Below are 9742 nucleotides of genomic sequence, written 5' to 3'. Positions count from 1 at the left end.
CCTTTCCTAGTCCAGGGTGCATCCACTCTGCACCTGTCTCCTTGGTCTCCTCTGCCATCAGTTCCCCATCCTGTGGCCAGAGACAGCGAACTAAAAATTGAAGAGGTGCTCCCAGTGGGCCATGGGCCCCTAGGCCCACCCTTCCCCGCCCGAGACCTGCCCACCCGTACCAGCTCGCCTCCTGCTGGACCACGAGGGACGGTCGGACTGCGGGTGAGCGCGCGCACCTGCGGACCGGGAAGCTTAGAGTGTAGTCGCGCCGCCAGGAACTTCTCGCGGTGGAAGGAGGGGAAAACTGTGCTGCTCGGCCGTCCTGGCCCTGCGCCAGGAGTCGGAGCCGAAGACTGGGCGAGGTCCGGGGAGGCCCGGGCCGGGCCTGCGCGGAGGGCGGGCCTGAGGATGGGCGCAGCCAGGCAAGGCCCTGGAGGGCCCGCGAGCGGGGCGCGGCAGGTGCGGGCTGCCTGCGCAAGGCGGCCCCAGGCCCTCGCGGAGGGGGAAAGGTTTGCTGGAACGCGGCCGTCGAGCACTCCCCGCCCCCAACACACACACCCTAGTCCTTGCTCCTCCCGGGCCGGCTCGGGAGCCATCCTCGAAGGGACCAGCTGGTGGGGCTCACAAGGTCCTAGGCGCCCTGCGCCCACTCCCAGATGCCGCCAGAAGCTAAGCTGTGGGACCCGCAGCCTCGTTTTTTTGCCTAAACCTGAGAAAGGACTGACGTTTTGGCTTCTGGAAATCTTCCTGAAGACGAGAGCTCCTGAGAGAAACCCAGGCTCCTCGCTTTGTTCCGGTGGCTGTGGCAGGGTTCCCAGACTTAACCTGGACTCCCTCCCAAGAGAATGGGAAACAGCCTCAAGAGAAGCTTCACCCTCTGATGGATTTAGAACGTTCTAAATCCTTCACCCAGGATTTAGAACGTTTTCCTGCCTAGAGGGGAAGTTGGGGTGGAGAGGCAGTTTCCTCTTTAGGTCCTAAACACATCCTGGTGTGCGTGCATACGGTGTGTGCAGCGTGCACGGTGTGTGCAGCGTGCACAGTCGCGTCGACTGTGAGACTCCATGGACTGTAACCTGCCAGCCCCAGCCGTCTCTGGAATTTTCCAGGCATAAATACTGGAGTGGGTTACCATTGCCTACATTTCAGAAACTTAGCATTTTCTCTTCTCATCCTTTCCACCTGGGGAAATCTCACTATCTCCCTGAAGCAGGTTTGGATCCTGGTGAGCCATCAGTTTTGGTTTCTTAACACAGAAGTTTCTGGGATGCTCAAAGTGTTTCAGTGATGAATTAAGGACATTCACTTGTTTGTCAGAGATGGTGTGGGGGGTGGGGGTAGGCCTGAGTCATTTTTCATTAACCATTTTGTTGTTGAATTCCCCTGGACCATTCCGTCTCCTAACTGCACTGAAACGTGTTAAGTTCTTTCATAAATGGGGTAAAAACTCAGTGACTGCTGATGGCTCTCCCTGGAAATAAAAACTAAGCGACTTAGTGCTGTTTTATCACTCTGTCTTGTCTCTGGTGTTATGGGGCTTTATCCCCTTTGTCGGGCCTGATGCTTCTAGATGGCCTCTGCCAGGCTTTTTCACATTGCTTATGCGTGGTACCAGGAGACTTTCTGCTGGTTTCAGGCACTACTTTTGCTACAAGGGTATGAGACTGTTGCTCAGGGCCAGTCCACATCTCTCAAGCCTCCTTTGTACCCATCTGGACTGCGGGGGCAGGGGTCTTTATTGCCCCCAGTGTTAGTTTCTTTTTGACAAAACAGCCAGCTGGAATCTCTTCTAGTTTCTTTCCCAAGAAGACTAGTGGGGTAAAAGTAGGAGTAACGTAAAAAGTATATATACTTAACCTTCCCTTGCAATGCCTTCATGGGACCCTACTGTAAGGACCTCTGACCTGCTTTTTCAAATATGACTACAAGAAAAAACAAAATACAAATATGACTACAAAGTCATCAATCCTGCCTGTAACAGTAGACTGCTGCTGCTGCTAAGTCGCTTCAGTCGTGTCTGACTCTGTGCAACCCCATAGACGGCAGCCCACCAGGCTCCCCCGGGTTTGATTTCTGTGGTGCCAGCTGCAAAGCACCCAGACCACACCCCGTCCCTGAGATTCTCCAGGCAAGAACACTGGAGTGGGTTGCCATTTCCTTCTCCAATGCATGAAAGTGAAAAGTGGAAGTGAAGTCACTCAGTCGTGTCCGATTCTTAGCAACCCCATGGACTGCGCCCATGGGATCTTCCAGGCAAGAGTACTGGAGTGGATTGTCATTGCCTTCTCCAAAGTCTGTCTCCACTCGTGGGCAATAACTCAGTCATACCAGGACCATTTTTTCCTGGCAACCATTTCCTAGACCAAAATAACTTGTTTTTGAAGAGCCAGATCTTTACTTTGCAAGAAAGCAAACATTCTAAACAATCAAAAGGCATGTTCACTGCTGTGAACACACACACAAAATTTAGAGGACACCTTTATGACATCACCCAAAGCAGCCACTGGGCTTGACCCTTGTTTCCACATAGCGACCTCAGCCTGGAGCCAGCCAGGGCCACACCTCCCTCCCTCCGCTTGCCGTCACCTTTTTCAGAACCTTCCTTAGCAATAAGACCAGAAAGAGAAAGCAGGTCCTCCTCCCAAAGTGGACAAAGACAGATCAACGTGGCGGACAAGACAAAGGCCCTCAATGATGAGTCACAAGTTCGTGTTTCCTGAAGATATTTATTAACATCCAACCATATTTTCGACAAGGGTGGGCATGATTCCTAACTTCCCCAGGATTCATGTTTTCGAAGTCTCCCAGGGAACCCATCTTCCGTGAACCTTCTGAAGACTCGATCTCTGCAAAGGGTAAACTAATTCAGACTTACATAGTTTCCTCTGCCTATTTCCGGGCAGACCTGCAAATTCTGTCTTACTATTTCCCTTAGGTCTCTTGTTCCTTTTTGTCTGAGGTGACAATTACATTAGGACCTGCCAGTGACCAATATGGTCAGGCCATTGACGGTGGGTGCCCGGGACTGCCTATGCACTTCCCAGCCAGGCCTTCAGAAGAGCTGCAACTCACCACCAGTATTTTGGTGCCTCCTGCTTTCCCAGGAAACCTGATTGCTCTTCTTTGCTCTCAAGGGCCTCAGGAGCCCAAATATTCCTGATGAATGTCCCAAGTGAGGAAGCAGTAAGTCTGTGGATTCCGGACACAGGACAGAATAAGGCACCCACATCACAAGCTGGCTAAATATGATGAGGGGGATAGTGTCCTGGGATAGGAAGTACTTCACAGAATTCCACCCTGAGTGGGTCGTCTCAAAGACTTGCTATTCTCACTAATTCCAACAGAATTCCTTTTCAGTTTTATGCTAATCCTTTGCTGCTTCTGTACTTCCCTCAGAAGGACCCTGCCCTGCAGGGGCAGGGTAATTACTCGATGGGTAAGGAATATGACCTCTGAAAAACAGGCCCCTCTGAACAGGGCACCTTAACTGGGCCCAAAAGAAATCCCATTGTTTCTATCCAGTGTGAGTTCTCTGATGACTCATAAGGCGTGAACTCCGGGAAAAGCTTTCTCCACATTCAGGACATTTATAAGGTTTCTCTCCCGTGTGGGTTCTCAGATGACGAATCCGATTGGAGCTGTGAGAGAAACTGTCCCCACATTCGTGACAGGTATAGGGTTTCTCTCCCGTGTGAATTCTCTGGTGCCTGATTAAGTTGGATCTATGAGAAAAGTTTTCCCCACAGAGGTTACATTTATATGGTTTCTCTCCTGTGTGTGTTCTCTGGTGTCTGGTGAGGTGCATGCCCTGCCGGAAGCTTTTCCCACAAGTCAAACACTGGAAGAGTTTCTTCTCTGCTTTGGGGTGGGTCCCGGGATTTGTAAGAAAGAGCGTGCTGTCCCTCACTGCTTCCCCACACTCAGAGAAGGGGTACAGCCTCTCTTTCTCATGAGTTCTTTCATGAATAACAAGGTGTGAACTGCGAGAGAAACTTTTCCCACACTCAGCACACTTATAAGGTCTCTCTCCCGTGTGAATTCTCTGGTGCCTGAGGAGGTTGGAACTGTGAGCGAAGATCTCCCCGCACTCAGGGCACTTGTAGGGCTTTTCGCCTGTGTGCGTTCTCTGGTGCCTGTGGAGGTTGGAGTTGCAAGAGAAGCTCTTTCCACACACATTACACTGATAGGGCTTCTCACCTGTGTGGGTTCGCTGGTGGCGAGTCAGGTGGGTATTCTGACTGAAGCTTTTTCCACACTCGAGACACTTATGGGCTTCCTCTCCCAGGTGCGCTCTGTGTAGTGATAAAAAGTGTGGATTCCCACCAAAGATTTCAGCGCACTCCACACCCATGCACAGTCTTTCTGCTGCATGTATTCTCTGGTGCCTAATCAGGTTCGAGTTGTTAGAGAAATTTTTGCCACACAAGGGACATAAGTGGAGCTTCTTCGCCTGCAGTTCCGTTGGTCGTCCCAGTTTTTTGCAACTTGTGGCCCCCACTAAGGACTGCTCCATTCGATCCTCTGTGGGAGGCTCCCAAAGCTTTTCTGCCCTGTCCCGAGGCCTTCCCTGCTCAGGACTCCAGGGCACCTCCCCTCTGGCCTGGCCAGGCAGCAGCGCCTGACAGTGGATGCTCTCAGGAGAAGGAGACTGAGCACACTCTTCCTGGTTCTCAAATTTCTCTTCCCCTGGAAGAGCAAGAGAAATCAAACCCCCATGTTATGTCTATGCAGGAGAAAAGGAAATCCCATGCGTGATACTGCCTGTAGGTCAGGAATCCAGAAGGCCTCGCTCTCCCTCGGTTTCCCATCTTTCCCATTTTGGTAACTCACTCTAGACAGGCAGCCATATGAGGCGTGGGGACATCACTCAGGAATGAGAGCTCAAACCAGCCTTGACTTCCCTTGTGGGGGCCCTGACCTCCCTCTCCAACTGAGCCCCTAGCTTCTGTCCTTCGGGAAAGTAAGGGATGGAGCAAGACTGGGACAAAAGTGGGCAGGTGAGCCCAGGAATGAATGCCGTCTTACACTCTGCACCCTGGGAACCTCGCCTGCCATCACTGGGATGGAAGTGGGCAGTGGGGACAGGCTAGCCTTACACCAAGACCCTCAAATACCTTATTCCCAACAACCGGAGACTAGCTGGGCAGGCTGCTCAGCTGCTTTCCTTACCTGGAGCTGGGGTCCTGGAGCTCAGACCTTCCTTGCAAGTCTGGACACTGGGGTGCCAGGGCTTTCCTCCATGTTCCACCTGGGTGCTCAGGGCCTCCTGACTGGGAACCTGAGACTCTGACCACAATGAAAGAAAAGGATTTCTATGTCACCACTTTCCTCAACCAGACAAGAGAAACAAAGACAGTCTTGCTCCCTGTCTTCAGTGGATGGATACGGAAGGTGCAGTAAGTCTGACAGCAACTACTTGGAACATAAACTATTCCCACTGTTACCTCCAGAGAAAGAAATTAGATGAGGGAGACTATGGCTTTTTTCTTCTTACACTTGTGTGGTAGTTGGGACTTTTTGCAATGACAGTGTAAAACTTTTGTAATTAAAACAACACTCAAATGCACATGGTCAGAGTGGTCAGTTCCTTGAGGAATCAAAGTTTAATACTGTGAAAAAGCCTTGACCCTTATGAAACTAAGTTGGGACAATTCCAGAAGGAAAAAATGTAATATGATGGACAATCAGAAAAGGACCGGGGACTCTGAGATTAAAACCCTAAAGAGCCATCCTGTGTTATGCTCACTCCAACTCCATCAAACATGGACTTTTTTTAAAAAGGTTAGTCCCAAGAACTCATGATCTGAACTCTTCTTATTTAGCACTCACTGAAAGAACTGTGCTCAACTTAGGGTGCCAAGCCACAGCACAATGACAGAGACCCTGGAGAAGGCCCCCGTGCAGGCAACCAAACTTCTTTTCTACCAGGTATGTATCAAGATAGCTACAATGGTAACATACACAGTCCTGTTTTTTGTTTTTAAGATTCCTTCAAGTTTTTATTATGAGAATTTCTATACATGCAGAAAAGATGAAGGAATTATACAATACCCACACACTCTCCACTTAATCCAACAATCAGTTTTTGGCCCTGTTTTACAGACCTCATTTTTAATCTCTGCATAATAGTTCAACATGAATGAAAATGCACCTTAATTTATGTTTAAATTACTTATACCCATTTTGAATATGTATCATTTCCAAATTTCTACAAAGCTTTCCCCCTTCCTCAGTTTTCAAGGACTGGGACAGTCACTAAGCTAGAATGTTGATGCCAGTGCCCTGAAACCTGTGTTTCTGGGGAAGAGCCCAGAAATACTAATGGAGCACAGAAAACATAAGTGAGGTAGGAAGAATAAGCATTTTAAAATTTCAAGGCATCAGGAACTTGGAGCCCCACAGTATTCTGTGGGTGATGCGTGGGAAGTGGGGATGGGGGTGGTGGTGAGCATCACTGGATTTGACTTGTTCTGCCCTGGTAAGTTCATCATGGCTCGGACTCCCTGCCCTCATCTCTGGCAGCTGGGGCCCTTAAGTATGCCAACTATGGCATTTGACAAATATTTAACTGATCTTAGTTCAAGGGACTTTAGGCAAAAGCAGGTCTCCTGGCCAAACTCAGAACTTGACACACAGGAGGCAAGTGGCTAAGGGACAGGACCCTGGTCAGAAATGGCTCAGTCTTCATCCTTGGAAAAGAAGTCCTTACCCAGTGAGTCCACATTCTCATAACTCTCCTGCACCGTGTCCCGGGAGAGGGCCCTCTTACTAGGATGCTGACGCCCCCACTCCTCCTGGGAGATGTACATAGCCACGTCCTCTAAGCTCTCAGGCAACTGAAATAGCACAAGATCACCTTTAGGCCCTAAGGCACCAAGAACAATTCAAGCAGAGTCACAGGTTAAAGGGCAAAACCCAGGGGTGCCAAGGACTCCTTTCATGGGGAAGAAGGGTGTTAGGCCTACAAGTGAAGTGTGGAGGAGACAAACAAAGAAGGTGGGGAGGTGCATGTGGTGAGGTGGTAAGGATCCTAAGTGGGAAAAGGACCCCACCCCCACAAGAACAACTAGGGGGAGACAATGAGAACTTCCACATCACCTGGGGCCCAGTCAGCTCCTTGTCTTCCATGTTTCCTTCGGGAGGAAAGAGAGAAAGCCAGGGAGCAGATAATGCTGAAGGTGACAGAAATGATGGTGAGAATGGCATTCTTAAATCTTGGCAACCCAAGGATTATCACAACACAGTGTCCACTGTGCCCTGACACCCAGACTCTGCTAGGAGGACCCAACACTGAACAGAAAGCAACGGAGGGATAATAAGGTGACACCCAAAACAACGGAGTACCAGCAGTCTTTCCTGCTGGCCCAAGCACTCAAGCCCTCATTCACTGAGCTCTAAAAGTCTCTCTTCTACATACAAAAAGACTTCCTAAGAGATCCCCCTCCCTTCACCCACCCCAAGAGGAATCCAAACCACTTCTAGATCTTTTACTCATATCTGGGGACCCTCAGGTCAGAAACGCTCCCTCCTTGGCAGTGAGGCTGCATCCTGCCAGTGTCAGGGGCAACCCCAAAGCCCCTCCTCCCTCCCGCTTGCCCAGATAACTGTTCCTCACCCCTCTCCTTTACAGTCTGAGGGTCCCTTTTGGGGCCGGGGCCTAGCAGCTCCTGCAGCCTGCGGCCAGGGCTTCGCTCAGTCTCCATGGGCTCCAGCTTGAAGCTCGGTGACTCTTGTGCTGTTTCCAGAGGCAAAGGCTCCTCCAAAAGCATTTCTGTTCCCCGCCCACGGTTTGTGACCTGGGAACCAACCCACATCACTCATCATCACAACAGGGCCCAAAAGGAAGGGACATTAATACAGAATTCTGAGGGCAAGCCTTCAACAGAGAACGACTGGCGAACCCTTTAGACCTAGCGAGAGAAAGAGTTACACTAAAACCAAACTTTTCTGATCCTGTGTACACCTGAGAAAATGTGTGTGAGGGGTGGGGTTCAGGGGGATTTCACTCCCAGGGCACACCTTCCCCACTCAGCTCCTGACCCACCTCACTCCCTCTCACTTTCACCCACCTCTTCTAGATGCATCCACTCCTCACTACTGGATAAGGTAAATCTGGGTGGCCCTGGGGCATATGGCCTCAGAGCTTCAGTTGCAAACTTTTTAAATTCCACTATTAACTGCCACCCAGCTTTGTAGAGATTAGACTGCAGACTGTAATGTAACAATAGCTAACAGCTATTAAGCACCAACTCTAAGCCAAACGCGTGATCAAACTACATACTGCTCTCTAATTCTCAAAACAACCTTAAAGAGGTATTTTAACATTCTTATTTTACCAGCGGCAAATCTGAGGCCGGAAGAAATTAAGTAACTTGCCCAAAGTCCCAAAGTGTGAAGGAGAGGGAGGATCTGAACCTGGCAAGCTAACTCCTGGGCTCACTCTACTGCGGAGACACTGCTCCAGGTGGAAACAGGGCACTCTTCACTGTCTGTCAACTTGGGGCAAATCTGGAGAATGAAAGTTCCTCACTAATCTACAAAAAGTCTTCTTGCCCATATAAGATCTACTCAGAGCAACCAAGTAAACTCGTATGGGCAACTGGGGCCAAACAAACCGCATATAAAACAGCTCTTTATCTTACCTTCTGTCTCAGTCTCCCAAGTTCTTTCTGCATATCCTCAACGAGAGTCACCGCTTCCTCGCCGCTCTCTGGGTGCAGCTCCTGCACCCTGCTCTGGATCTCCTGGGGCAGGATGGTCAGGAACTGCTCCAACACCAACAGCTCCAATATCTGCTCCTTGGTGCGCATCTCCGGCTGGAGCCACCCGTGGCAAAGCTCCTGGAGCCGGCTGAGGGCTTCCCGGGGCCCAGCGGCCTCTTGAAAGCGGAACCGTCTGAAGCGCAGGTGAGAGGCCTCCGGGCTGGGACCTGGGTCTGGCTGGGGCAGCTCCTGGCTCCAGGCGCTGTCCTCCTCCAGTTTTACTATCAGGAGCCCTTCCCGGTCCTGGAAGCCGGGACCCGACGCCATCTTCAGGCCCCCAGACCACCTTGGCCGCGAAACCAGCTGCGCACGCCAAAGACGCCCCTGGCCCAGCGCAAGGATGGCTGGAGTCCGCAACAGCCAGGTGGCCCGGGGCTCCAAACCCTGGCCGAGAAAGCTGGCTCCAACCCTAGCGCAAACGGCTCCTGCGCCTCAGCCTCAGTTGCTCGCGGGCGCCGCCGCACCGCCCCTTGGCCCGCCCCCGCCAAGACCGCCCTAGAACAGGACCTGAGCTCCACGCCTTTCACCTCACAGGACTCCGCGCTCCGCACCCACGCCGGAAGTCTCAACGCGCGTTAGGCGTCAACAACCAATCGGAACTGCTCAGGACCAACTTCCGGATTACGTTCTGAGAACTCTAGCGCCCATTGGGTCAGGTTTCGCCACACACTTACCGCTGGCCAATCAGAAGAAAACATTTGCCTGTGGGGGCGGGACGAAGGGGGGGCCAATTGGGGTAGGGAGACTGGACCGTCGCGCGAGCCCGAGATCCCAGAAACCTTAGGGGCGAGATCGCTAGGTCGGTTAGTGGAAATTAAGCTTATATCGGGTGCGACGGGTAGACCAGCGGGGTACGGGGGTCAGAATTCCTCGGAAAGCTTAAGTGCAGACCTCCGAGTCACGCGAGACCCCTTGCTTTTGAGTGTCGGGGTGGGCCCGAAAATCTAACTGTGGAGAAATTCTTCCCCCACAGACAAGTTTTGAGAATC

At 51.4% G+C, this 9742-nt stretch overlaps 1 protein-coding gene and 1 long non-coding RNA gene across 2 annotated transcripts in view; one reads left to right on the top strand and one right to left on the bottom strand.

Moving 5' to 3' along the window:
* Positions 1-2697: 2697 nt before the first annotated feature.
* Positions 2698-9742, bottom strand: part of ZNF263 (zinc finger protein 263) — a 7504-nt gene continuing 459 nt past the window's right edge. Inside the window, exons 2-7 of the mRNA XM_010840376.1 lie at positions 8634-9455; positions 7607-7787; positions 7090-7163; positions 6701-6827; positions 5161-5277; positions 2698-4677 (exon numbers count right to left, since the gene is read on the bottom strand). Of these exons, the coding sequence (XP_010838678.1) occupies positions 3506-4677; positions 5161-5277; positions 6701-6827; positions 7090-7163; positions 7607-7787; positions 8634-9020 (2058 nt within the window). The 5' untranslated portion in view covers positions 9021-9455 and the 3' untranslated portion in view covers positions 2698-3505. The remainder of the gene's footprint in view (positions 4678-5160; positions 5278-6700; positions 6828-7089; positions 7164-7606; positions 7788-8633; positions 9456-9742) is intronic.
* Positions 9499-9742, top strand: part of LOC104988900 — a 3263-nt gene continuing 3019 nt past the window's right edge. The window contains exon 1 of the long non-coding RNA XR_825300.1: positions 9499-9552. This is a non-coding gene — a long non-coding RNA (uncharacterized LOC104988900). The remainder of the gene's footprint in view (positions 9553-9742) is intronic.

This window comes from Bison bison, unplaced genomic scaffold (assembly GCF_000754665.1).
Source record: "Bison bison bison isolate TAMUID 2011002044 unplaced genomic scaffold, Bison_UMD1.0 scf7180017864144, whole genome shotgun sequence".
In the NCBI taxonomy this organism is placed as follows: Eukaryota; Metazoa; Chordata; class Mammalia; order Artiodactyla; family Bovidae; genus Bison; species Bison bison.
Note: the sequence above shows the minus strand (reverse complement) of the source record. Positions and strands in the feature narration are given on the sequence as shown.